The 16,126-nt window shown below is 41.5% G+C and overlaps 1 protein-coding gene across 1 annotated transcript in view; it reads right to left on the reverse strand.

The window, feature by feature from the left end:
* LOC126252916 (tudor domain-containing protein 3) overlaps window positions 1-16,126 on the reverse strand; it is a 141,840-nt gene that overhangs the window by 46,084 nt on the left and 79,630 nt on the right. The window contains exon 10 of the mRNA XM_049953902.1: window positions 14,487-15,592. Within this exon, the coding sequence (XP_049809859.1) occupies window positions 14,487-15,592 (1,106 nt within the window). The remainder of the gene's footprint in view (window positions 1-14,486; window positions 15,593-16,126) is intronic.

Raw genomic sequence — 16,126 nt, forward strand, 5'->3', positions numbered from 1 at the left:
TGGGAGTTTGAAAAATGCACATCAGTTGGGGGGATAAAGCAGTCATTTCAAACAACCAAATGTGATGCAGGAGACACTGGGAACATAATAGCAGGATCAGACCACATCAAATCAAAAAAAACTTCGGCTCTCATCATATATATATATATATATATATATATATATATATATATATATATATATATATATATATATATATATATATATATAACAGAGGGAAACATTCCACGTGGAAAAAATATATCTAAAAAGAAAGATGATGAGACTTACCAAACAAAAGCGCTGGCAGGTCGATAGACACACAAACAAACACAAATATACACACAAAATTCAAGCTTTCGCAACAAACTGTTGCCTCATCAGGAAAGAGGGAAGGAGAGGGAAAGACGAAAGGATGTGGGTTTAAAGGAGAGGGTAAGGAGTCATTCCAATCCCGGGAGCGGAAAGACTTACCTTAGGGGGAAAAAAGGACAGGTATACACTCGCACACACACACATATCCATCCACACATACAGACACAAGCAGACATATTTAAAGACATATGTCTGCTTGTGTCTGTATGTGTGGATGGATATGTGTGTGTGTGCGCGAGTGTATACCTGTCCTTTTTTCCCCCTAAGGTAAGTCTTTCCGCTCCCGGGATTGGAATGACTCCTTACCCTCTCCTTTAAACCCACATCCTTTCGTCTTTCCCTCTCCTTCCCTCTTTCCTGATGAGGCAACAGTTTGTTGCGAAAGCTTGAATTTTGTGTGTATATTTGTGTTTGTTTGTGTGTCTATCGACCTGCCAGCGCTTTTGTTTGGTAAGTCTCATCATCTTTCTTTTTAATGCAGGAGACACTGGGAACACATAATAGCAGGATCAGACCACATCAAATCAACAAAAACTTCGGCTCTCATCATATATATATATATATATATATATATATATATATATATATATATATATACTTGAAGGGTTCGATTTGGATAGTGTCCCTGCTTGGAACAGTTGCGTCCTCCGTCGCAGCGGGACCCACCTCCTCTTCCTCAAAATCACCCTCTCCAAACCTTCCAGGAATTTCTGACTTCCAGCCTTGCCTCTCAATCCTTCTTAAAAAACCTTAATCCTACTCCCAACATCACCACTGCTGAAGCCCAGGCTATCCGTGATCTGAAGTCTGACCGATCCATCGTCATTCTTCCGGCGGACAAGGGTTCCACCACCGTGGTACTTGATCGTCGGGAGTGTGTGGCTGAGGGACTGTGTCAGCTTTCAGACACCACCACATACAAAGTTTGCCAAGGTAATCCCATTCCTGATGTCCAGGCGGAGCTTCAAGGAATCCTCAGAACCTTAGGCCCCCTACAAAACCTTTCACCTGACTCCATCAACCTCCCGACCCCACCGACACCCCGCACCCCTACCTTCTACCTTCTTCCTAAAATTCACAAACCCAATCATCCCGCCTGCCCCATTGTAGCTGGTTACCAAGCCCCCACAGAACGTATCTCTGCCTACGTAGATCAACACCTTCAACCCATTACATGCAGTCTCCCATCCTTCATCAAAGACACCAACCACTTTCTCGAACACCTGGAATCCTTACCCAATCTGTTACCCCCGGAAACCATCCTTGTAACCATTGATGCCACTTCCTTATACACAAATATTCCGCACGTCCAGGGCTTTGCTGCGATGGAGCACTTCCTTTCACGCTGATCACCTGCCACCCTACCTAAAACCTCTTTCCTCATCACCTTAGCCAGCTTCATCCTGACCCACAACTTCTTCACTTTTGAAGGCCAGACATACCAACAATTAAAGGGAACAGCCATGGGTACCAGGATGGCCCCCTCGTATGCCAACCTATTCATGGGTCACTTAGAGGAAGCCTTCTTGGTTACCCAGGCCTGTCAACCCAAAGTTTGGTACAGATTTATTGATGACATCTTCATGATCTGGACTCACAGTGAAGAAGAACTCCAGAATTTCCTCTCCAACCTCAACTCCTTTGGTTCCATCAGATTCACCTGGTCCTACTCCAAATCCCACGCCACTTTCCTTGACGTTGACCTCCATCTGTCCAATGACCAGCTTCATACGTCCGTCCACATTGAACCCACCAACAAGCAGCAGTACCTCCATTATGACAGCTGCCACCCATTCCACATCAAACGGTCCCTTCCCTACAGCCTAGGTCTTCGTGGCAAACGAATCTGCTCCAGTCCGGAATCCCTGAACCATTACACCAACAACCTGACAACAGCTTTCGCATCCCGCAACTACCCTCCCGATCAGGTACAGAAGCAAATAACCAGAGCCACTTCCTCATCCCCTCAAACCCAGAACCTCCCACAGAAGAACCACAAAAGTGCCCCACTTGTGACAGGATACTTTCCGGGACTGGACCAGACTCTGAATGTGGCTCTCCAGCAGGGATACGACTTATTCAAATCCTGCCCTGAAATGAGATCCATCCTTCATGAAATCCTCCCCACTCCACCAAGAGTGTCTTTCAGCCGTCCACCTAACCTTCGTAACCTGTTAGTTCATCCCTATGAAATCCCCAAACCACCTTCCCTACCCTCTGGCTCCTACCCTTGTAACTGCCCCCGGTGTAAAACCTGTCCCATGCACCCTCCCACCACCACCCACTCCAGTCCTGTAACCCGGAAGGTGTACATGATCAAAGGCAGAGCCACGTGTGAAAGCACCCATGTGATTTACCAACTGACCTGCCTACACTGTGATGCATTCTATGTGGGAATGACCAGCAACAAACTGTCCATTCGCATGAATGGACACAGGCAGACAGTGTTTGTTGGTAATGAGGATCACCCTGTGGCTAAACATGCCTTGGTGCACGGCCAGCACATCTTGGCACAGTGTTACACCGTCCGGGTTATCTGGATACTTCCCACTAACACCAACCTATCCGAACTCCGGAGATGGGAACTTGCTCTTCAATATATCCTCTCTTCCCGTTACCCATCAGGCCTCAATCTCCGCTAATTTCAAGTTTCCGCCACTCATACCTCACCTGTCATTCAACAACATCTTTGCCTCTGCACTTCCGCCTCGACTGACATCTCTGCCCAAACTCTTTGTCTTTAAATATGTCTGCTTGTGTCTGTATATGTGTGGATGGATATGTGTGTGTGTGCGCGCGCGCGAGTGTATACCCGTCCTTTTTTCCCCCTAAGGTAAGTCTTTCCGCTCCTGGGATTGGAATGACTCCTTACCCTCTCCCTTAAACCCCACATCCTTTCGTCTTTCCCTCTCCTTCCTGACGAAGCAACCGTTGGTTGCGAAAGCTAGAATTTTGTGTGTATGTTTGTGTTTGTTTGTGTGTCTATCGACCTGCCAGCACTTTCGTTTGGTAAGTAACATCATAAAGAGCGATGTACAGGGTGATTCAAAAAGAATACCACAACTTTAAAAAAGTGTATTTAATGAAAGAAACATAATATAACCTTCTGTTGTACATCATTACAAAGAGTATTTAAAAAGGTTTTTTTTTCACTCAAAAATAAGTTCAGAGATGTTCAATATGGCCCCCTCCAGACACACGAGCAATATCAACCCGATACTCCAACTCGTTCCACACTCTCTGTAGTATATAAGGCGTAACAGTTTGGATAGCTGCTGTTATTTCTCGTTTCAAATCATCAATGGTGGCTGGGAGAGGTGGCCGAAACACCATATCCTTAACATACCCCCATAAGAAAAAATCGCAGGGGGTAAGATCAGGGCTTCTTGGAGGCCAGTGATGAAGTGCTCTGTCACGGGCTGCCTGGCGGCCGATCCATCGCCTCGGGTAGTTGACGTTCAGGTTTCATAACTAACCTTTTTCGTAGGACTCTCCATACAGTTGATTGTGGAATTTGCAGATCTCTGCTAGCTCTGCGAGTCGATTTTCCTGGGCTGCGAACAAATGCTTGCTGGATGCGTGCTACATTTTCATCACTCGTTCTCGGCCGTCCAGAACTTTTCCCTTTGCACAAACACCCATTCTCTGTAAACTGTTTATACCAACGTTTAATACACCACCTATCAGGAGGTTTAACACCATACTTCGTTCGAAATGCACGCTGAACAACTGTCGTCGATTCACTTCTGCCGTACTCAATAACACAAAAAGCTTTCTGTTGAGCGGTCGCCATCTTAGCATCAACTGACGCTGACGCCTAGTCAACAGCGCCTCAAGCGAACAAATGTACAACTAAATGAAACTTTATAGCTCCCTTAATTCGCCGACAGATAGTGCTTAGCTCTGCCTTTTGTTGTTGCAGAGTATTAAATTCCTAAAGTTGTGGTATTCTTTTTGAATCACCCTGTATATAAAGAGCGATTTAATTTCTTGAAATGTGAAAAACAAATTTCAAGAAATGAAATCGCTCTTTATTCTTAGTGTGCCATGAAACAAAAAAAATCTTATTTAAGATAAATGTGTAACCATCCTGTGTGTACGCCTTCTCAGGACACAATCACAAGAACAATCAAAAATGAAGTAGCAGGTGCCTTTGCACTAAGAGGATTTTTTCAATTTCTTAGTATTATTCATTTTCAAGAAACCTGCCACCAACTATGCGAACTTGCACTATTAATTATTACAATTTTAACCAAGCCAGTTTCACAGACAATCAAATCTTTTGAGGAAGTGCGCCGTTTTCGATTTGCCCATCTGATTTACCATTCAATGAGTACGGTTTAATTGAAGCCTGAAATGAGAGAGGACGGGAGGGGTGGGGAGGGGTGGGGGTGGCAGAGAGAGAGAGAGAGAGAGAGAGAGAGAGAGAGAGAGAGAGAGAAGAAGAGGAAGAAGAAGAAGAAGTAGTAGTAGTAGTAGTAGTAGTAGTAGTAGCAGCAGCAGCAGCAGCAGCAGCATGAATCCCTTAAAACAATTTTTGAATTACTGGACATGGACAGTTTAACTTATTTAATTTTGAAGTATTATCTGTCAGCTTTCACGCTGAGATCTTTGACCGAAGTTTGTTTTAACGATTCTCCTGACATTTGGCCAGCACCAGTGGCTGGCACTGTCAAAGATTCACCCTCCCTTGATGGTGGCAGACTGGCGTGAAGCCTGCAGCTGGAGTTTATATGTAGCAGTTGCACCAGTTCCTGAGGGCTTTACCATGGACATTACACAGTGGTCCTCCTCTTGTTCCCTACAGCACGAGAATCCAGGAACCACTAACCTTTATGCTTTCTTCGTTCTTGCAGAAACTGTTGCCATGTTTGTGGATTTCTGTGGTTTCCCTGACCAAGCAAGGGTGTAGCTCCTCTCCAAAGCAAGAACCTCCCTGCCTGAAAAATTTTACTACATGGCTGGTCTCACACAGGACATGCTCCGCTATGGCCAGTCTCTCCACCTGTCCCATCCTGTAATACCATTTACGTTCAGTGATCCTGGTATTGAAGGCTAGTGCAATCACTACAACATATATTTTTCCACATGTGCGGATTTGTACTACTCCATGTTGCGAGTGCACAGCTTACCAGCATGATAGGATGGCGTCATGGATAGCTAAAACATGGGCTCAAAGGGCCACAGAAGCAAGATCCAAAATACTAATAGTTCCATAAGATAGTAGCAACAATGACGTTTCATCAGAGGGGCAACTCTGGATGCCACCACTGCGACCAGAAGCACTCATCTCACCAACATGTGGCAGCCCCATGCTCCTAGGAGATGCAGCCAGCAAGATCTAATCCCCTCCGATCCATCACATGTTCGCTAATAGACGTGTTCTTCCGCTGACACAATCTAGATACTGCACCAGTCTTTAGGCCACTGTCTTATGGAGCTGACCTTGAGATGCCAGCCATCCACCACAAAGCAACACTGCAACTTTGGCCTCAAGGAACACTGGTGCCAGAACTGTGGTATTCACTGGCTTGTTATTGTGTTGGTTCTATTGCACAGCCATCAAAAACAGTGGTCCTTTCCCAGACAAAGACTTTCTTGCCTATGTACATTCAGTGAACTTATTTAGTTAAGGACAGCTAATATAAACTTTGTACAAACTACTTACAAGCAGGTAACAGACAGTTTAATTCATGTGAACCTGCTGAATGTGAATATCTTGGTATCAGCTTTGCTAGGTAAAGATATACTACCTATTAGGGACAGTTGATATTTTGTGACTCAAACCCGCAGTTCCCCCCCTAGGGCGAGCGGTTGCCTCAGTACTTCGGCTATCCATGTGCACATCAAGGCGAACCCAAACTGCCGTAAGTCAAACTATCTACATCGCTATACCACAGAAGGGGACAAGTAGAGAGATCCACCTGTTCTGCAAAACGATAAAGAGGCAGTAGTGTCACATCTCAATAAGAAACTTCAAACGTCTGGTTCTTGACAGAAGCATTTACAGCTACACCTTAAGTGTAAAAGAATAGTTGACAATGCACTCTATAGATACGTACATAGAAGAACAGTTTGTGATGGGAGGAATCCTAGATGATAGTAGTGTCATTGTAAAAATTCTTCTAAAGAAACAGCAACTTCTGCATTATGTATGTAAAATGAAGTATAGGGATACAGATAGAGAGATACTGAATTGAAAGGGTTTGGCTGTCAAGATGGCAATGCACGAAGCCTTCAGTAACTACCACAGCATAATCCAATCAAAAGATCTCTAAAAAAACACAATGAAATTCTGCTCGCACGTAAGGGTTGTTTGTGGCACTAAAGACGATGTCCAGACACTCGTGAAAAAGTTAGGAACTGAAATTGATAGTAGCAAAGCAAAAGCAGAAATGCTGAACTACATTTTCAAATGTTGCTTTCGAAAGGAAAATCCAGAAATTTTGCCCAAATTTAATCTTTGCTCCATTGCAAAGTTGGGTTAAATAGACATTTGTGTCAGTGGCACTGAGAAAACAGCTGAAATCACTAAAACTGAACAAAGCTATAGAGCCTGGTAGAAGCCCTATCAAATTTTACATAGCATTTGTAACTGAGCTAGCCACCTTTTAACCATTATTATGCCACATATTCCTCAAATAAAAAGCTGTGCCCAGCAGTTGGGAAGTAACAACAAGTCACATCTGTCTATGAGGAGTGCAGAAGACATTCACCAATGCTTGACATGCACTTGCACTTGTAGAATCTTAGGGCATATTCTATGCTCAAATGTAATGGTATCTTTGATCAGAATAATCTCCTCTATATCAACCAGCACAGCATGGAGATCAAGTGAAATTTATCCTGGATTGAGGATTTCTTGGTAGGGAAGGACGCAGCGTGTCATCCAGGATGGAAAGTTACGACAGATGTACAGGGCTATTACAAATGATTGAAGCGATTTCATAAATTCACTGTAGCTCCATTCATTGACATATGGTCACGACACACTACAGATACGTAGAAAAACTCATAAAGTTTTGTTCGGCTGAAGCCGCACTTCAGGTTTCTGCCGCCAGAGCGCTCGAGAGCGCAGTGAGACAAAATGGCGACAGGAGCCGAGAAAGCGTATGTCGTGCTTGAAATGCACTCACATCAGTCAGTCATAACAGTGCAACGACACTTCAGGATGAAGTTCAACAAAGATCCACCAACTGCTAACTCCATTCGGCGATGATATGCGCAGTATAAAGCTTCTGGATGACTCTGTAAGGGGAAATCAACGGGTCGGCCTGCAGTGAGCGAAGAAACAGTTGAACGCGTGCGGGCAAGTTTCACGCGTAGCCCGCGGAAGTCGACGAATAAAGCAAGCAGGGAGCTAAACGTACCCCAGCCGACGGATTGGAAAATCTTACGGAAAAGGCTAAAGCAGAAGCCTTACCGTTTACAATTGCTACAAGCCCTGACACCCGATGACAAAGTCAAACGCTTTGAATTTTCGGCGCGGTTGCAACAGCTCATGGAAGAGGATGCGTTCAGTGCGAAACTTGTTTTCAGTGATGAAGCAACATTTTTTTCTTAATGGTGAAGTGAACATACACAATGTGCGAATCTGGGCGGTAGAGAATCCTCACGCATTCGTGCAGCAAATTCGCAATTCACCAAAAGTTAACGTGTTTTGTGCAATCTCACGGTTTAAAGTTTACGGCCCCTTTTTCTTCTGTGAAAAAAACGTTACAGGACACGTGTATCTGGACATGCTGGAAAATTGGCTCATGCCACAACTAGAGACCGACAGCGCCGGCTTCATCTTTCAACAGGATGGTGCTCCACCGCACTTCCATCATGATGTTCGGCACTTCTTAAACAGGAGATTGGTAAACCGATGGATCGGTCGTGGTGGAGATCATGATCAGCAATTCATGTCATGGCCTCCACGCTCTCCTGACTTAACCCCACAGAAAGAAATCGCATGGGGTTATGTGAAAGATTCAATGTTTAAACCTCCTCTACCAAGAAACATGCCAGAACTGCGACCTCACATCAACGATGCTTTTGAACTCATTGATGGGGACATGCTGCGCCGAGTGTGGGAGGAACTTGATTATCGGCTTGATGTCTGCCGAATCACTAAAGGGGCACATATCGAACATTTGTGAATGCCTAAAAAAACTTTTTGAGTTTTTGTATGTGTGTGCAAAGCATTGTGAAAATATCTCAAATAATAAAGTTATTGTAGAGCTGTGAAATCGCTTCAATCATTTGTAATAACCCTGTAGAACTGACTGAAGGTGTGTCCCAGAGTAGTATGCTGTGTCTTGCTGCTCATGTTTTATACTGATGACCTTGCAGGCAATATTAATAGAAACTTCAGACTTTTCACAGATAAGGCAGATATCTATAGTGAAGAACTGCCTGAGAAAAGGTGCATAAATATTCAGTCACATCTTGATAAGATACCGAAATTGTGAAAATTTGCTACACTTATTCAGAAACATAGAATTTTGCACGTCACAAAATAACAACAACAATAATAATAATAAAACATAGTATCCTATGACAACAATATGAATAAGTCAGAATCAGAAAACTCGTGTAAATACATGGGTGTGACATATGGCTCAGTCGTAGGTAAAGAAGGTGTCAGACTTTAGATAATTGGTGGAAAGCTAGGGAAAGGCAGTCATTCTACATCAGCTCACAGAGTCTACATCAGCTCACAGAACACTTGTGATCCATCCTAAAATATTGCTGTAGTGTTTGGGACCAGTACCAAATAAGACTTAACGGAGGATATGAAATGTATACGAGGACAGGCAGCACAAATGGCCACAGGTTTGTACGACTTGTGAGACTGAGCCACAAAGTACCAATATCAAATGCCTATTAGGCCTACTACAAGCAAAAAGCTTTGTGTTCCAAAATAGTTTCACATTTCATTCATGCGCTCCAGTTTCTCAAGCACGAGGTCAAAAAGTAGTCGTATGAAATTTTTTTTATAAATTTGGAATCATCATATTCTTCCATAATTTGTGTGATGTCCCTGTTTCTTCCCTTTCCTCGTTCTAACAAATACTCTTGTCATTACTAATTCTGTAACTATTCCTGCCACTGTCTAAACTTATTCTCCGGTTAATTTCACTAACACTGCCACAATCAACTGCTTAGTTATCCTGCGTTTATTCTCTGGTTAGGCATTATTATGTGTTCGTACAACACGTTTTCCATGCTACTCCCATAATAGAACTTAGGTGGGTGCTACTGGGATCTGTACAACTGGCCATTACTAGTGTAGCGGTCTGGCCAAAAATTTTCTATCAAAATTTCATTTTCTTGGATATACCGAGAAGTTAATATGTAATCTTTATTACCTGTTATTCCTGATAGTAGTTTATTTCCACTCTGGTAGTCTGAATCTATGGATTTCGCTGGTAATTATAACAACGCTGATCATTCACAAACCCAGTCAATCACATAAACAAACAGTGATTGACATTCACCCGTTCGGCTTTATTCTGCTCAGCTCGTATACCCCCGTCCCCTTCTGTCTACAGGAAAGTTTATTTCTAGATGCGACAGGGATTCCACTGGCAGAGACATGACATACACTATGCACGCATCCAAAAATCCATAAATGGTCCATTCAGAAATAAACTTATAATAAGTTCACAAATGTTCAAAAACCAACAGAAATGCGTTTCAAAATCATATGAATAATCGATAGACCAACTTGTGCCGGATACTAAGCGCTTCATGAAACAAGGCTTTTTCTTGCTCTCTGGGGCAGATACCCCGGTTTGCCCCCATTGAATCTGGCAGCTTGCGTGCGCCAGTAAAATTTTTCTGGATTGCTGCTTGCTGCTACTGCTTGTACATCTAACAGCCACACTTCAGTAGCCAGAAAAGGGAGAAGGTACTGTACATGCACGACACTTTGCGTATGCGCATGAACCCACTCGCAACTGCTGAAACGAATCTAATGTAAACAGTTGTGATGTCACGCTCATTGGAGACAATTTGTTGTTATGAAGCATTGCACAGTCTTCCTAAAGCCTTTGACACATTTTGCTGTTGGCAGACACTTGTATGAACACTGTGTTTTGTTGTTGTATATGGTGCATTTCCTTTGCAACTTAAGTTTCATTTTCGTTTATTTTCCTCTCATTCATGTTTTACTGCTGCATTATTATTCTGCAGTAGTGGGATACAGTAATATCTTTTGTTAGAGTATTGTTTTTTACCAGTCAAAATTACAAAAATTTAACTGAAAACTTAAACCAAACAAAAAATTCTCTCAGAATTCTAAAAATTTCCCGGGGTTTTCCCAGTTTTCTCCTGGATGAAAACATTCCCAGGTTTTTCAGAGATCTTCCAGTTTTCCTGGGTCTTATACACCCTGTGATGGCACTGAGGGCATATAAACAACCCCAACAGGGCATTCAGAGTCAGTGTCAGCCAGTCAGAAGTTAGTGTCTGAACAGTCTGTTCCAACATCATGAGGCATCCACTTGAACATTAGCACGAGCCTTGCGTGAAGAAATTTTGTGTGGGCTTCACACAATTATTGCCTCATCGATTTTGGTTTCATGAATTTTTGTGTGCTGCATGTATTCAAAATCAATATGGTGACAGGAGTAGGGAGGGCTGGAAATGCTAGGAAGAGGAACGCAGACTACAGATAACTCATTTATGACTATTTTCACGTTACCCATTTCTGTCGTTTACAGGCTTTTGCTGCATATGTGGACAAATTATTAGAACAAAAACTAAAAATCGTATTTAAACCATACCCCACATGTACTATACATTTCTTTCGATCCCCAATCTGATTCAGTATCTCCTCGTTACATATTCGACCTATCCATCTAAACTTCAGCAAAGCCTGTGTTCTCTTCTTGTATGAAGTCCTTATCAGCCATATTTCACTTCCATACAAGCCTAAGCTCCAGACAAATACCTTCAGAAAAAACTTCTAACACTTCAATCTATATTTGCTGGGAACAATTTCTCTCGTTCAGAAATGCTTTTCTTGCTTTGGCCAGTCTGTACTTTATATCCTCTCTTCTTTAGCCATCGTCAGTTGTTTTCCTGTCCAAAGAACAATATTTACCTACTACGTTTTCGTAATCTAAATCCCTCAGTACTGTCCGTTTTCATTCGACAACATTAGATTACTACTGTTTTACTTTTGTTGATAAGGATTCATCTTGCAACCTCTTTTCAAGACACTATCAATTTCATTCAATTGCTTTCTACGTCCTTAGCCATCCTGATAGAATTACAACTTCATAATCAAATCCCAAAGTTTTTATTTCTTCTCCCTGAACTTGAAACCCTTTCCAAAATGTTCCATGGTTTCTTTTACTGAATGCTCAAAGAATACATTTTACCATTCAAAAATGAATCTCAATTAACTGTGGAAAAGAGCTGTATTATTCAGTGTATTTGACTGTTGCAGCTTTCCTAGGTCTCCATTTGTAACATTTTCAAATATAGTTGGGTTGTATTAAATGAAAAGTGTCTTATTCCAACTTGACGATTTCATCTGGGTAATGATAATGGAATGTAGGATAATGGAATGTAGTCGAATTAAGTCAGGTGATGCTGGGGGAATTAGATTAGGAAATGAGACACTTAAAGTAGTAAAGGAGTTTTGCTATTTGGGGAGCAAAATAACTGATGATGGTCGAAGTAGAGAGGATATCAAACGTTGACTGGCAATGGGAAGGAAAGTGTTTCTGAAGAAGAGAAATTTGTTAACATCAAGTATAGATTTCAGTTCAAATGGTTCAAATGGCTCTGAGCACTATGGGACTCAACTGCTGTGGTCATAAGTCCCCTAGAACTTAGAACTACTTAAACCTAACTAACCTAAGGACAGCACACAACACCCAGCCATCACGAGGCAGAGAAAATCCCTGACCCCACCGGGAATCGAACCCGGGAACCCGGGCGTGGGAAGCGAGAACGCTACCGCACGACCACGAGATGCGGGCATAGATTTAAGTGTCAGGAAGTCGTTTCTGAAAGTATTTGTATGGAGTGTAGCCATGCATGGAAGTGAAACATGGACGATAAATAGTTTGGACAAGAAGAGAATAGAAGCTTTCGAAATGTGGTGCTACAGAAGAATGCTGAAGATTAGATGGGTAGATCATATAACTAATGAGGAGGTGTTGAATAGAATTGGGGAGAACTTGTCCAGAAGAAGGGATCAGTTGGTAGGACATGTTCTGAGGCATCAAGGGATCACCAATTTAGTACTGGAGGGCAGCGTGGAGGGTAAAAATCATAGAGGGAGATGAAGAGATGAATACACTAAGCAGATTCAGAAGGATGTAGGCTGCAGTAGGTACTGGGAGATGAAGAAGCTTGCACAGGATAGAGTAGCATGGAGAGCTGCATCTAACCAGTCTCAGGACTAAAGACCACAACAACAACAAAAACAACAACAACAACAACAAATGATGAAGTTTACAAATGGACACCAATGCTGTAGAAATGGAAACAATAACACTAAAAGACTGATTACGTTTGTATCAACACTGACTGTGGGTAACACATTTATTTAGTTTATAATCTACAGTAAAAACTAAAAAACTTGTATCTGCAATAGTACAGTTCCTACACTAAAAGCAAAAAGTAAATACACTCAAAAGTGGCCAACATGCATTGTTTAATTAATGTAGATTGCTTACAGAGAGAGGGAATTCCACTTATGATGATGGAACTTAGCATTTGAGTTGAGTATCAGACAGTTCAGTTGACTTTTGTTGTTGCCAACATCGAGTTTGTCTGTTACACTATCTTCTAAGATAAGTCATACCATCAGTATTGTCCCCTGTGTTCCTACGTTTCTCCAGAATCCAAAATAATCTTAACCAAGATCTTGGCTTCTATCAGTTTTTCAATTCTTCTATACATAATTCATGTTAGTATTTTGCAATCATGACTTATTAAACTGATAGCTTGGTAATATTCATGTAATATTCTGTCAGCATCTGCCTTCTCTGGAACTGGAATTATTGATCTCCGGTGTTATTCAATAATTTCTGCTAGATCTTAGTCATTTTACCTATGTGATCATCTGCTGCTTTCATTATTTCATCTCTCAAAAGTACCTATTCATCCCTATTTTATTCCTTTCCCACCATTTCAGTCAAATGTTGCCTAATGCTCCATCTGAAATTCTCAATAAGCACTGGCTCATGCAATTTTATCCACATCCCGTCACCCTGATTTCCTACCATATTAAATTTCTTCGGAATTAATCTGCAGTTCACAACCAACAAATTATAGTCAGAGTCCAAACCTGCCCCAGGAAATGTCTTACAGTTTCAAATCTTGTTAATTTTTTTCCTTACCATTACATAATCAATCTGAGACCTCCCAGTGTTTCCAGATCATTTCCAATAACTACCTAAATGAAGTAACTTGCATCTGAAATTTTAAGAATATTTCTTGTATAAGGTACATCCAATATTATCTGTAAACACTAAACAGAAAAAACTATCATTTAACAGAAGAATAAAAGCTTCCTAATCATTCCTCACAGTATGCACAACCAAGAAAATCTATCTAAATATTTAGTGAAAAATTAATTACCTTTCAACCCATCAACAGATATAAGTAAGAAACATTTTTCACGAGATACAAAGATGTTTTTGATTTGTTGCTTCTGCAGGATTAAATTTATCTCGCAGCAGTGTTCTGCTGCATATGAAATTATAGCACAGTAGAACGAAATTAGGTCTATGTGAGGTCCAGAAATATAACATGTTTAAGCACCTCCACTCTTACCACCTTCACTAACATTACTCCTTTGCTACCACTATTCCATGACCAAGAATAACTAGAATGACCAGTTTTGCTGGTGCAAGAATTAGTTTCATAATTTTATAATTTATACATGATTGACTCTCTCTCTCCCAACACGCCAACACACACACACACACACACACACACACACACACACACACACACACACATCTCTCTTTGTACCCACTGTGTAAAACTACATTGGATCAGAGCAATTTTGAAACATGAGGTTTTCAATGCTACGAACTTGAATTCATACGGTTTGTCATATAAAAAGATTCTATTGAGATGTTACAAGTAATTTTTTAGGTTCACATGTCAATTTGACTCACCACATTGTCCTCCCAGTATTTTGCCATGCACTTGTCTCCCTTCTGCCATCGCCACACTTTGTTGTCCGCGATGTAATGGTTGGAAGGAGAACTATACATGCCCTGTCCTGGATTGCTATAATTGCTGCCAGTTGAGTTGTGGACATTATTCGAGACTGCAGGCTGTACTGGGTCCTTGTAAGCTGTAAATTCTGCACCACCATACAACTGCTGAGTTTGCTGAATCCTAGGAGGTGGAGATGTGTAACTGCTGTATGTATCATGGCCTATTCCACTCTGTGGAAGAGTGCCAAATTTGCTATTCAGAATATCCTGTTGTGGTGGGTAATTCCTAGTATTACTCATTCTTTCGAGCCTGTTTCCCAAAATTCTGCTGTCTGTATCAGGTTCAAAGTTCATTCCAAATCCTCCAGCTCCAGCATTATTTGAGCGCGACCTGTTCTTATTCATTTCATACCCAAGTGAAGAAAATGTTTCATGGTTTACATAATCATCCCTAATTTTGTTATTTGAACTGTTCGGAACAGAATTTTTTGATGACCAAGTGTTGGTGTTGTACTGTGTTTCTGGGTAGGAGTTAGCCCATGGCTGTCCATAAAAATTGTCGTTAAGTTGTTGTGACTGTGGTGGTTGTTGGTGTTGTTGCTGTTGCTGGAACCTTTGCTGATTCTGAAAACGTGGAGGCTTCTGTTGCTGTAATGTGGAACCACTGTTGCCAGCAGACGATGAGTGACGGCCACGATCACTGTCCCTTGCCGATGCATTAGAAGAGAAATTCCCACCACTTCGTACATCACTTCCATTACTCCAAGTCATATTATTAGCTGTGTTGTTAGCTCCTCTTGATCCTCGATTACTTCTCGAACCTCCACTGTTACCACCTCCACTAACGTTTCCTCCTCTGCTGCCATTATTGCGTGACTGAGAATAATTAGGGCGATCAGTTCTGCTCGTGCGAAAATTGGAATTAGCTTTGTTTGTCATGTCTATACCAAACTGCTTCTTATCAGCATTTATGTTGTTGGATGTCGTAACATTGCCACCACTAGTATTGCTTCCAGTGTTGTTGCTGATGTTACTTGCATTTCTATGCTCACTTTCTTTCTCTGTAAAAAAAAAAAAAAGGATAAAAAACATAATTATGCAGAGTTAAGATATAAAATATGACATTGTTACGGAGATGAGCATATCATAAATCTAACAAGAATAGTCTGGGAGATGAGTCTTTGGTACTGACAGCTTAATAATGTCGTTTCGTTGCCAACTGGCAGCCTGATGCCAACCAAGCACATAGCATGAGCCACGATGCCGCGCTGCAGAACTAGCACACACACGTTTGAAATTACTAGTGTGTGCCTCACATGTAACTTGTACTGTAGTTTTGCTTTGCTGAACTAGAAACTGAATCTGTATTCATTTTGTTTTTAGTGTTTATTCACTTCTATTTCATTTCAAACCATGTCCACTGTGATGAGTGGTGCAAGCTGACTACCATATTTGAATGAATATAGGTTGTACTCTTTTACCTAAATTTTGTCTTGAAAACTCATGGTGTGGCCTATAATCAATGTTTTCTCCCTCAGATCATAAATCATCAATTTGAAAATGACATATACTGTATTTTGTGGATTGAAATTAAT

Source organism: Schistocerca nitens, chromosome 4 (genome assembly GCF_023898315.1).
Source record: "Schistocerca nitens isolate TAMUIC-IGC-003100 chromosome 4, iqSchNite1.1, whole genome shotgun sequence".
Classification (NCBI taxonomy): Eukaryota; Metazoa; Arthropoda; class Insecta; order Orthoptera; family Acrididae; genus Schistocerca; species Schistocerca nitens.